Here is a 12,155-nt window from a genome sequence, read left to right as displayed (position 1 = left end):
CCGGTGATTGCCAGCCTCCCCCGTACCGCTTCTGTGTCGCGCATATCAATACCACCCCACGACGACGCGCGCAGACGACGACGACTCTGCCAGACTTCACATTCCCACCGCCGACTGCGAATTGCCTTTCCCCAAAAGAGCTTCTTGGCAGCAACAATGGCGCTCCTCCAGTACCGCAAAGTCGTCGACTACGATGCGCAGCAAGCTGCCTTCGAGGATTTCCTGGACAAGTACAAGACCTCGCCGCAAGACACCATCGCCCATGCAATTGGCCAGATCAGCATCGACGAGGACGACTTGAGCGACGAGTATGACTTCATGGACGAGGATGACGATGCCGCACAACACGACCGGAGGAGAAAGAAGGCTGCCCAACGCCAGCAGCCAAAACACAAATACGTCGAGATGATGCAGCAGCTCGCAGACCGTACCATAGACGAAGTGCTCATAGACTTGGACGATGTTGCCTCGGTGAGCATTCAGCCTTCTTTGCGCCACTGTCGCTCGAAATCTGACTTTTTACGCAGTACGAGGAGGCCAACGACGAGAATCTGAAATTGGTCGAATCAATCGAGGCCAACACCAAACATTATGTCGAAATTCTGTCCAGGGCAATCGACAAGAAGATGCCCGCCCCCACATCAGGCACCACCTTCAAGGATGATGTCCTCGATGTCCTCATGGAGCGAAGACAGGGCCGGAACCAGGAACTCGCCCAGATGGCTGAGGCCTCGACCGACCCGGAACTTTTAGCCAGAACTTTCCCGGCTCAACTTACCCGGCGTTATACGCTCATCTTCAAGCCCAGAACCTCAACTTCGGACAAGCCCGTCAAGGCTCTGGCAGTGCGCCAAGTGCGCGGCGAGCACCTGGGCCACCTCATCACAGTTCGTGGCATTTCCACCCGAGTGTCCGATGTCAAGCCCATTGTACAGGTCGGCGCATACTCCTGTGACCGATGCGGTTGCGAGATCTTCCAACCGATCAACGACAAGTCTTACGCTCCGCTTACCAGCTGTCCTTCAGAGGAGTGTACCAAGAACCAGGCCAAGGGCCAGCTCTTCCAGTCTACTCGTGCTTCCAAGTTCCTCCCCTTCCAGGAGGTCAAGATTCAGGAGATGGCAGAACAGGTGCCTATCGGTCAAATCCCGCGAACACTTACGGTTATGTGCTACGGCAGCACCGTCAGGAAAATCAACCCGGGTGATGTTGTTGACATCACGGGCATCTTCCTGCCCACCCCTTACACTGGTTTCCAGGCCATGAAGGCTGGCTTGTTGACCGACACATACGTTGAAGCGCACCACATTGTGCAGCACAAGAAGGCCTACGACGAAATGATCATTGACGATCGCTTGCTGCGTCGCATCACCAAATTCAGCCAGTCTGGCGCCGTGTATGATATGCTTGCCAAGTCGATCGCCCCTGAGATTTTCGGCCACCTGGACGTGAAGAAGGCACTGCTTCTCCTGCTCGTTGGTGGTGTCACCAAAGAGGTTGGTGATGGCATGCGTATCCGTGGCGATATCAACATCTGCCTTATGGGTGACCCTGGTGTGGCCAAATCTCAGCTTCTAAAGTACATCTCCAAGGTCGCGCCCCGTGGTGTCTACACGTCCGGCCGTGGTTCCAGTGGTGTCGGTCTCACAGCAGCTGTGATGCGTGATCCTGTCACGGATGAAATGGTGCTTGAAGGCGGTGCCCTGGTTCTTGCCGACAACGGTATCTGCTGTATTGATGAGTTTGATAAAATGGACGACAACGATAGGACTGCCATTCACGAAGTTATGGAACAGCAGACAATCTCCATCTCCAAGGCCGGCATTTCAACTACGCTGAATGCACGAACCTCCATCCTGGCGGCTGCTAACCCGATCTACGGTCGCTACAACCCTCGCATCTCGCCCGTTGAGAACATCAACCTGCCGGCTGCTCTGCTTTCGCGTTTCGATGTCCTCTTCCTCCTCCTTGATACCCCCTACCCGTGATAGCGATGCCCAGCTTGCCAAGCACGTTACGTATGTCCATATGCATAGCAAGCATCCCGACTTGTACGCCAGCAATGGCGATGCTGATGGCAACGGCGAGGCTGCCAATGTGGTCTTCACGCCGCACGAGGTCCGGGCCTACGTCGCGCAAGCCCGTACTTACCGCCCCACGGTCCCCGAGAGCGTCACCGAGTACCTCACCAAGACGTACGTGCGCCTCCGAAAGGCGCAGAAGGCCGCCGAGGCCAAGGGTCAGAACTGGGCCCACACCACACCCCGTACCCTTCTCGGTGTCGTGCGTCTCGCCCAGGCACTGGCGCGTCTGCGGTTCGCCAGCGTCGTCAGCCAGGACGATGTCGACGAAGCGCTGCGTCTCGTCGAGGCCAGTAAGGAGAGTTTGGCCGCGCACGAGGGCCCCCGCCGCCGCGGCCGTGACGCCAACACGCGCATCATGGAGGAGGTCAAGAAGCTGCTGGATACCGGCGCTTGCCGCCCCGACGACGAGGAGTATGATGAGGAAGATGGCTCGATCGAGCTGAGTCTTCGCAAGGTCCGCGAGCGCGTGTTGGCCAAGGGTTTCACGGAAGACCAGTGGCTCACTGCTTTGGATGAGTACACAAGTCTCGATGTAAGTTCTATCTCGGCGACTGTTTCCCTGAGGCGATGTATGCTAACCTCGATCAATAGGTATGGCAAACTGCTGGCAACGGTACACGTCTCCTCTTCATCAACACTGGAAATGGCGACGAAGAAATGGAGTAAATTAAGGAAATCAGGGGTTGTAGAGAAACGAGCAGTGCAAGCCAGCGAGTGTGGTTTGTAGATGTTTTCATGGCGTTTGCGGGTCTGGGAACAACAACCAATGTCGAGATGAGATTCTGCGTAGATCGAGGAGCACGTTCATACCGAGGTGAAAATGACGAACTGAAAGATCTTAATGAGAAACAGCGCATAAATACCCGAACCTTTCTCCTGACAAACTGGTTTCCCCGAGTGCAATACGTCTACAGTTATGAACCGCCTAGATGTGTCAACTAATGCTCGAAACGTGTCTAATGCGCAGGGTATTGATACGATCAGGCCTTGATGCTGCTTGATCAAAAGTGTTGGTTTGTTTCTATACCAACCCTGGATGTCTTTGATATACTGTTGTGGTGTAACGCATGACAATCGCAGATCATGTGCAACAATAAGTACGGCATCTGAACGTATATAAAACAACCTATTGTACAATGTAATGGATTTATCTTCTCTGTTCACTTACACTTTCTCCATTTACTGGCCTCCTGCGTTTGAATGGCTCCGACATTCTCAACAGTCAAGAACAGATTCAACTCGTCAGTGTCAAGATTACTGTATTTACGCCTCCTACTTATCTTTGGCATTCTTTCACTTACTCTCCTCTACTACTTCTTCCTCCCCCTCGTCCTTTTTCCCTCCTATTCTTCCTCTTCCTCTTCCTCTTCCTCTTCCTCTTCCTCTTCCTCTTCCTCTTCCTCTTCCTCTTCCTCTTCCTCTTCCTCTTCCTCTTCCTCTTCCTCTTCCTCTTCCTCTTCCCCTTCCTCTTCCTCTTCCTCTTCCTCTTCCTCTTCCTCGTCCTCTTCCTCTTCCTCGTCCTCTTTCCCCTTCTATGCTTCGCCCTCCTTCTTTTCTTCTTTTTCCTTCTTCCTTTCGTCCTTTTCCTCTTTTTCACCCTCCTCGTCCTCCTCCTCACCATCTACTAGCGTGCCTTCATCCAGCAGCCGCCGCCGTACGTACTCGAGAGCCTCGGCTGTTCGCGCTTCAAAAGGCCCGGCATCCGCTCCGGCCTGAGCCTGCCCCTGCAACAACAATTCAGTCATCATCCGCGCGGTGCTGCTCTCATCATCATCATCATTGCCGGTCGGCCGCGCCCGGGGATTGTTCGGCAGACTCCTGAAATGGGCCCGCGCCGACACGAGACGGCCCTCGGCCTCGGCCTGTTTGCGCTGCTCGTAGAGGACGAGGGCCTCCCGCAAATGCCGGAGGGTCTGCACGTCGCCGAGGGCGGTAGACGCCGAGGTTGTTGTTGCCGAAGGGGATGAAGACGGCATGTTGTTGGGATTATGGGTTAGAAAGGCTTTGTGTTGATGGATGTCCTGGTTAAGGAGCCCGCCCTAGGAGACATATATACGATACTGGTAGTGTCTAACAATGGGATTGGCACTTGGACTTTCATAGAAGTAGAACTGGCAGGACACAATGAGAAAAATGGTCACTATTTCCTTTGTTGGCTCTGCGACTTTTTTTTCCTCGGAAGAACACCATTGTTAGGCTTTCGAAAAACGGACGACATGGCAAGGGTGAGTGAACCAGTATCAGACAACGCCGTAGATTTCATGCAGATGAAACCTGTACACTTTGTTGCCAGTGTTACTAGTATCGGATTGCTCCCTGCCATACAATGAAGACGGGCATTGGCCATACACTGCATCAAAAAGTCGGGATAGTACGTAATGTCAAAAGCCATGAGCAAAATTTCGCAAATGTCATTCCTTTTTAGCCAGTAAAACGCCATCTATGGTATCCCCTACAATGCAAAGCCACTTCTTTAGATTCCCAGGCGTGCCTCCTGCTAGAAAGACCGTACCATGTTTGTCACTTGCGGCTTAAGCTTGTTAATCTTGAGCTTCAGCATCAGAACGGATTCTAGGAAGAGTTCGTCACTGTCCCATTGCCCGGTGCTCTCGACCGAGAAGATGAAGTGGTCCCTCCTTCGGCCCAGCTTGACTTTACCCTCGAACTCTTCGTGCCTCAAGACCTCGCGGCTCACGGTGTCGTGCATGGGGTTGGCGACGACGGCCTTCAGCTCGCCCTGGTGGCCTTCGTATCCCGAACCCTTCTTGGCGGCCTCCTGCTTCGTCACCTTCTCCAGCTCAATGACGCCGGGCATGAAGCACTCCTGGAACTTCTTGGCATCGGCTCCCAAGATGGGTTGGAGGATCTTGATGGTGGGCATCAAGCGGTAGCTAGCGGTGGCAACGGGCGAGAACTTGGAGTGATCGGCGCCGATTCCCTTGTGCATGTGCATTTCTATGTTGATGACCTGGGGCGGGCGGAGCTTGGCGATCAAGATATCAGGGTTTGTGGATTTAATGATGCCCTCACCGGAGAAGATCTCAGGCTGCTTATCACCGACGGGGTCAAACACGATGTCCTTGGCATACACGTGGGCGTTGTGGTAGAGCTTCTTGGGGTCCTTCTCGTTGGGGCCAACATCCTTGTTGTGGGTGCACTCGACGTTCAGCTTGAGACAGACGGTGTTGTAGTCGAAAGTGGTGGAGTACTGATCGGCGCCCTCGGCCGGCTTCACGAAGGGCTTGAGGAAGTCGCGAAGGCCCTTCTTGTCTCCCTGGAAGGGGATGAGACCGAGCCTGTGTGCCAGCACCTCATCTTGGATGACGGACGTGTTGTTGTGGACGAAGACGGTCTCAATGGCCAGAGTCGGGATCTCGGCGATCAGAATGCGACGGAAGGCGTTGGCGATGGAGGCGTCGAGGCCGATGAGGGAGAATTGCGAATCGAAGGGGTCGTTCTGGTGGAACTGGACGTGGAAGTTGTCGCGGAAGTGGTCAACGTCCCAGGCGTGGTCCTCGTCCATGAAGTGGCCGGGGTAGTCGGTCGAGACAGTGTTGGTGACAGTCTCCTTGTTGATGCCGACGGTCTGGATTTCCAACAGGTCAGAACGCTTCTGCGCAGAACGGGCAACGACGGCCCCAACGGGTTTTCCTTACCTTGCGGTCTTCCAGCTGCTCCTTTGTGGGCGCTGAGCGCCGGCCTGATGAGGGTGCCATGTTCATAAGTGTGGTTTGGTGGTGATGTGTTTAGGATGGCCTTCGTCAACAAGCTCGGCGCCCTCGAAAAAATGTTATTATCAGTTGACGATAACAGCCGCCAGCAGGAAAAAAGTTTATGTTGCATACACGCCCCTCCACACCCCGGCAGCTGCGGCTCCACCCACCCCACTAGCTCCCGTTTCCTGTCCCTATTCGTGGCCGGCCTTAACGCCGACACGGTTGAGAATCTGTGCATGTGGTATAAGTACATGTAGTCATATGTTGCACAGAAGCAGAGACAAGTTGGCGTAGGTACTATTACAGCTGCTGTACATACTATCTACTCAGTCTACAGGCACACTCCACGCATCCTCTGCCATGCAAGGCTATCTTAAGTAGGTAGGTACATGTAGTTAGTTATACAGTTCAGAAGATCTTCGCGCCCTTGCCCGCAGCCTGCTCCATGAAGAACCTCTTCAGCGGCCGCATCGCGTTGACCGCGTTGAGGCCCCACGACCGGAGCGGCACCAGGGGCCCGCTGTCGACGCTGTAGAGCTTGTGCAGCTTGTCGACGACGCCCAGCATCACGTGGTTGGCCGCGTAGCGCCTCGAGTTGTACGGCTCGAGCGACATGCGCGTGCCGAGGTCCTGCCCGTGCAGCACCGAGTACTCGATGGCGCGCGCGAGGCTCTCGACGTCGCCCTGCCCCGCGTTCAGCCCCTGCCCCGCGAGCGGGTGCGTCGTGTGCGCCGCGTCGCCTACCAGCGCCACGCGCTCGCCGATGTACGTGTCGGCGTGCCGCAGCTTGAGCGGGAACGAGGCGACCGACCCTTCCTGCACGCCCACCACCGTCTGCGGCACCGACTGGTCGTTCACGTGCGTGTGCTGCAGCCTCCAGAGCAGCTCCTCCGCCTGGCCCGACTCCATCGTATGCATGAACTCCAGGTCGACCGTCCGCAGCCGGAAAGCCGCGTTCACCATGGCCAGGAAGTCCTTCGCGGGCAGGCTCTTGAGCAGCGCCGCATTGCGCGGAGTCGTGGACCAGACCATCGTAGCATAGCTTCCGGGCATGGGTAGCATAGCCACAGGACCTGTAGGCAGGAACCGCTGATACGCAATCTTCATATCGTGACCGCCCCAGCCCTCGTCCTCCATCTCCAACGTAGCCACCACGCCGTGCCTTTCGTAGTCCCAGCCCCGGCTTTCGATCTCTGCAAAGGCCCGGGCAGGGCTGTTCGCACCATCGGCACCGACCAGGAGGCGAGCGGCGAGCTGCTTGCCGCCCGAGAGGTGTACGATGGGCCATTGGGTCAGATCCAGGTCATCCTTGTCCTCGCCGAGCGTGATGTTCTCCACCTTGGCCTTGTCGAATACGTCCGTTCCCCCAATACCGTCCATCCGGCGCAGAAGTCCAGAGGTGAGGTTCAGGTTCTCCGTCATGTAGGCAATCGTCCTTCCCGAGCTAGGCGCCTCCCAGTCGAACTCGATGCGCGCATCCGTCACGCCATCCCAGACCTGCATTTCGTGGTACGGCTGGACGCGCTCTCTTGCCAGGTGCTCCCACGCCCCAATCCGGTCCAGGAAGTTTGCCGAGGAGGGGGTCAGCGAGCTGCAGCGGTTCGAGAATCGGTCCGGGGGCAACTTCCAGTCGCGAGTCTTCGCCAGGTCCTGGGCCTCGACGAGGGCCACTCGCAGGCCGGCTGTGGCCGGGTTCGATCCTATACAGCAAACATGTTCGGTTAGTTACAGACTCGATTCACAGGCGCGGTAGAAACGGCGCACGTACGGAGCGCTGTCAGGAGGCTCAGCCCGGCGGGCCCTCCGCCCACGCAGACTACATCATAAATGTCTAGCTGCGACGCAGCGCTGGCGTAGGTGCGACGACGTGCCTGGGCTCCCAGCTGACGGGTGCACGACCGATACAACCAACTCGCAGGTCCCCGAAGTTGCCGCGACCGAGTTAATAAGGTCTCCATCTGTGCAGGGTTCCTTTGTTTGAAAGTCTGTGCCAGTCCGCTGTTCGAGAAGTTCCAAGGTGCTTCTCTGAAAGCTACTGGGAGCTCCGAGTCAATTCCGAGGTTTTGCCGCTACTGTATATAAAATGCCCAAGTCACTCGTACGAGTAAGAAATCATTAAGTCTGCCCATCCGAATGATAATGTTTCGTACGTGACTAAGAATGTCACAATTGAATATAAGACAGTATGTATATGAAGGTACCGAAATTTGTCATTAAAGGGACTGCCTTAGCGAGCGAGCCCCGTCATAAAGTAAGTAAGTACCTATACCCAAGCCTGAATTCGTTCAATATCAAAATCCCCTCGCGCGCCAAACAGTCTGCCCAGTTACCATAGTCCCAAAACATAACCTAAAGTAAACCTGATCATACTAGCCAACACTGCCTGTCCCTTCTTTTGTGGTATCACCGCTCATAAAATGCACACTCTCTCAAGATACCGCAAGCGGCTAGCGACTAAAGACGTCCACCTTCTAGGCCGCGACACCCGTTGTATGAACGTTGTCGCCGGTCCTTAGCTCTGCATCTGCGGCATCTGACTTAGCAACAGCCGGTGTCATGTAGTTCCCATCGTCCACAGGGAGGGGCCTTGCGTTTTCTACCTCTCTCTCTGGAGTAGCCACACGTCCTGCCGGGCCTGCGCCGGGCTCGAAATCCAGGTCCGGTTCCCACTTACGGAGGTCGTCCTCGGCGTCGTTTAGGATCTGTCGTGCAGCGCTGCCCTCTTGGTAGCTCTCACGAGCATCGCCAGGGGTAACGGGACTGTCGTCGAGTAGAGTGAGGAGGCGGCGTCCGTGCTTAGCGAGGATGATCTGTTTCTCGGCCCGTTCGATAACGGCGGCGAACTCGGCGGCATAGGCCTCCTTCAGTTTCTGACGTGTCTGTGCCGTGCTTATGTCAGTAGCCATCGCTTTTGGCAGTAGTTTCCTACCAATCTGTTGAGTGTTCTTGGACCGCTACATACCACGTTCGTCAACTGCGCCTCGGCCACCAGGTTCTCGGCTTCGGCCCTAATAAGCTCCTGCTCCAAGATTACCAGACGGGTGCTCTGGGGCTCCTTGACCTTGATCTTCTGGATCTCGTCGGCGATCTTGGCCTTGCTGTCGCGGCTGGGTTGGACACTCTTCTCCGTGTTACGGATGGTCTTGAGCACGCCGCGGGCGTCCTCGAGCCCGTGTGCGTAGTTGTCCTCGACGTCGCCGAGCTCCGACAGGATCACGCCCACCTTGTCGCTGATGTCGGACACGCCATCGTCGCCCGTCTGCTCGCCCCACTCCGACAGCTGCGTCGCGATGTTCGTTCGCTCCCGGCCGGCGTTCTCGTGCGCCGACACTAGATTGTTCGACGACTTGATCACCCGGTACAGCTTGCGCGACAGCTCGGGCTGGATCGAGCCGCGCAGCGAAGCGAATGTGAAGCCCTTCCGGTGGGTCGGCGAGGTCTGGGTCGAGCCGCCGCCGCCATTCTTGGAACGGACAGAGAGAGCGCGGTGCCTAACAAAGGACTATTAGTCATCAGCTCGACTTGATGCAGAGGACCAATGTCAAGTTTTCAATACATATGTACTGATCCGCTAGAAGAAGGCCGTTCGGCGCTTGTGCCCTTCCGACTCTTCCCAAAGATGAACATGATGGGCGGATTCAAGAGCGTTTCAACGGGTGCACGCAAGAAGATGCTGGGGGTATGGGCTGTTAGACTTACATGGTGATGGAGTCACTTCCTTCTAGTAGGCTGGAACTAGGTATGCGCCAGAGTCAGCGACACTCTGCTTATTTGCCCCATGGTCCAGGATTGGGAAGGCATGTATGCTCTTCGAGTCGAAGCTTCCGCGGAGCGAAATAGCAACGCTTGTCGACTTACGAATGAAGAAAGCACTTAAGGTAAGCAAGCTTGGTGGAATGGTTACTCGATGTGTCGTGGTGGGGCAGGATCAACACGTGGATCGTGACTGGCAGCGGAGGGTATAGTCGCACAGGGATTGGGTATATGGGGAAATGGTGGAATAGTCTTCTCGAAACACCGATCTGGGAAACCTAAGAAAACGTCGGCGATGGGAATTATTAATAGTATCGCTTTTGAGCTGTATGTTTGTATCACGAACAGGAACAAAGGACAGAAGTAGGTAAGCAAAGACTCGATCATTACAGCAGGCAATCCCCCAACTCTCCCTGCCTCCTCCCCTCCATTCCTCCATTCTTGCTACGGCAGGGTATGACGGGCGTCCGTCGTACACTACAGAACCACTAGTTCTTATTGGTGCTATCACAGGAAGAGCGAGTACATATCAGGTGTTTCTCGATCAAAGTCTCGCGCTGGATCCAAAACTAGCAGACTCGGCGCTGGCTGTCTTTACTTTTTTGTCTCTTGTCGATGACGACAGAGACGATGACATCATATTGACTTAAGTAGGTAGGTATGTATGTTATCGAAACGAAAAACTCCAATTAGAATCCAGAATTACAGGACTGCCCCCTTGTCCGCTAAACACCCCAAATTCCCAAAGAACGCCCCGCTTGGCCAATGCGTCGCTGTTGCTTCCCCCACCTGACCCGACCTGACCAGTCAAGCGCCGCCGATGACGACGCTGTCGGAAGCACTGCCCATTTGTCGCTCGCTGGCTGGTAAAAAGACTTCAAGTATGGAAGTGAATGAGGTAGACCGTTCCAGAATCCCACCACACCGCCTGCCTCGCTCTTGTGATGTATTATGATAGTTTAGTTGTATGGCAGCAATGATGTCCATCCCCTTCGCTTATCCCGACAGAGTCCCATGGCGTGGATTAGGTTGTGTGTGGTAGATATATCCCGTCGGTTTATAGTTGTGTTGTATCGTAAAACCCCCGCTGGGTGCGACGAGCGTCTAGTAGTAACGTGTCTGGCTCGTCCGCTCGTACACAACGGGCACGGCGTGATGGTGGCTCGTAGTGCTCACCCGCGGGCTGTGCGACGAGTGTCGGTGGTGGCTGCTGGTGTAGCTGGCCCGGGGAGCATGGTGCTTGTGGTGATGGTGGTGGTGGCGAGTGGGGATGACCTCGGAGTGGTAGTAGTAGGTCTTTGCGGGCTTCTTGCCGAAACACATGGTGTCGGCGGAGTTGACGTAAGCTCGAACTGTGGTCGTGGTCGTGGTCGAGGGCATTGGGTATACACAAGAGGGTCCTGGACTGTATGGACGCCTCGCTCAAAGGATGAATGCGATGTGTAGGTCGGGATAGAGAGTCTGGCAGAAAGTGACTCGGAAATAGGAAGAGCACGGGATCTTATAGGTATGCAGCGGGAGAGCTATGGATAAGGCAGATGACTGACTGACAGGGTTGGATGATGGATTGGACCCGGAATCCGACATGGAAAGACGGGAGTTGGTCGCCTATTTATCATCTTGTCCCTACTGCCCGCTGGCTCTACGTAACACGGTCTTCCTTCGTCCGAAAGCCAGCACTCGATTCCTTGTCCTTCGAGCCTTACCGAGATCTGCCTTGAAATTCCATGTTTTTGGCCAGCTTTCAGGGTTCTTGATCTCTATACCCACGCACTGCCCAGTTGCGGATCCCTGCGACCCCTGCCCGGCGGACTGGAGCCCATCGGCTCGGGTTGTTTCCACACACCTTCATCCCCATTACGGCCACCTTCAAGTTATGCCTGCTTTAGGGTTGAACCTGGCGACAGTGATACTGCAGACTGCAGGCGGTCATAGCTACGCCGGGACAAGTTCGACCTGTAGGCTGTGCCAAATAGGAACATATCCTACCAGGCAACATTTCCAGTCTAAAGGATGCTAGATTGATCGAATGACCAGATCGCGGACAGTAAGTAGAGCCGCAAGCTAAGGGTCCAACCAACTAAAACGACAGCCCCGTGAGCAGCGTAGCACTACAGATACGTAGTGGCCTGCAGGGCAGGGCGACAAGCCATGTGGATTTGCCTCTTCCTTCGTATACCAAACCGACCCCATTTTGCCTGCCTTGCTTTCATCACGACAAAGTAGCATCCAAACGTCCCTTACCCTCACCACCCAGGAATCCCTCGCATTATCCGCAGTTACACACGAGCATCGCGTTGCACTCTTACATCTAGTTAGGCAGTCAACCCCTGTGCGACTCGCGTGCCCTTCCCACGATTCACCTATGATGTTGCGCCGACGTCAGCATGCATCTCGACTAGTCGCCCGGCTACGCTAGCTGACTTGATCGCCAAGCCACATGCGCTCACAACTTCATTCGTCCCATCTGGCCGTCTGGCTGTCCTTCCAATAGCGATGGCATAATCGAAGAAATCCGTCTTTGGCGACCTATGAGGATTTCCATATCAGATCGGTGTATTAGACAGCATGAGAGATGCCAAGGCCATCGAGATCGCAATAG

General features: G+C 55.2%; 6 protein-coding genes across 6 annotated transcripts; 1 reads left to right on the top strand and 5 right to left on the bottom strand.

Moving 5' to 3' along the window:
- Window positions 1-156: 156 nt before the first annotated feature.
- Window positions 157-2,750, top strand: PG997_003926 (DNA replication licensing factor MCM7; the record flags this gene model as incomplete). The annotated part of the gene is made up of 4 exons (XM_066808241.1): window positions 157-471; window positions 528-1,984; window positions 2,037-2,616; window positions 2,676-2,750. 4 exons carry the CDS (start codon window positions 157-159, stop codon window positions 2,748-2,750), a joined length of 2,427 nt encoding a protein of 808 aa, XP_066671859.1.
- A 677-nt stretch (window positions 2,751-3,427) lies between these two features.
- Window positions 3,428-4,060, bottom strand: PG997_003925 (uncharacterized protein; the record flags this gene model as incomplete). Its single annotated transcript, XM_066808240.1, has 2 exons — window positions 3,428-3,606; window positions 3,682-4,060. The coding sequence occupies 2 exons, from the start codon at window positions 4,058-4,060 to the stop codon at window positions 3,428-3,430; spliced, it is 558 nt and encodes a 185-aa protein (XP_066671858.1).
- Window positions 4,061-4,581: 521 nt separating this feature from the next.
- On the bottom strand, window positions 4,582-5,800 carry PG997_003924 (DNA-directed RNA polymerase; the record flags this gene model as incomplete). The annotated part of the gene is made up of 2 exons (XM_066808239.1): window positions 4,582-5,670; window positions 5,741-5,800. 2 exons carry the CDS (start codon window positions 5,798-5,800, stop codon window positions 4,582-4,584), a joined length of 1,149 nt encoding a protein of 382 aa, XP_066671857.1.
- A 408-nt stretch (window positions 5,801-6,208) lies between these two features.
- Window positions 6,209-7,758, bottom strand: PG997_003923 (ubiquinone biosynthesis monooxygenase Coq6; the record flags this gene model as incomplete). Its single annotated transcript, XM_066808238.1, has 2 exons — window positions 6,209-7,500; window positions 7,569-7,758. The coding sequence occupies 2 exons, from the start codon at window positions 7,756-7,758 to the stop codon at window positions 6,209-6,211; spliced, it is 1,482 nt and encodes a 493-aa protein (XP_066671856.1).
- Window positions 7,759-8,271: 513 nt separating this feature from the next.
- On the bottom strand, window positions 8,272-9,427 carry PG997_003922 (uncharacterized protein; the record flags this gene model as incomplete). The annotated part of the gene is made up of 3 exons (XM_066808237.1): window positions 8,272-8,679; window positions 8,763-9,302; window positions 9,365-9,427. The coding sequence occupies 3 exons, from the start codon at window positions 9,425-9,427 to the stop codon at window positions 8,272-8,274; spliced, it is 1,011 nt and encodes a 336-aa protein (XP_066671855.1).
- Window positions 9,428-10,657: 1,230 nt separating this feature from the next.
- Window positions 10,658-10,933, bottom strand: PG997_003921 (uncharacterized protein; the record flags this gene model as incomplete). Its single annotated transcript, XM_066808236.1, has 1 exon — window positions 10,658-10,933. The coding sequence occupies one exon, from the start codon at window positions 10,931-10,933 to the stop codon at window positions 10,658-10,660; it is 276 nt and encodes a 91-aa protein (XP_066671854.1).
- Window positions 10,934-12,155: the final 1,222 nt, after the last annotated feature.

This window comes from Apiospora hydei (genome assembly GCF_038363865.1).
Source record: "Apiospora hydei strain CBS 114990 chromosome Unknown utg000004l_segment0_segment0, whole genome shotgun sequence".
NCBI classification, from domain to species: domain Eukaryota; kingdom Fungi; phylum Ascomycota; class Sordariomycetes; order Amphisphaeriales; family Apiosporaceae; genus Apiospora; species Apiospora hydei.
Note: the sequence above shows the minus strand (reverse complement) of the source record. Positions and strands in the feature narration are given on the sequence as shown.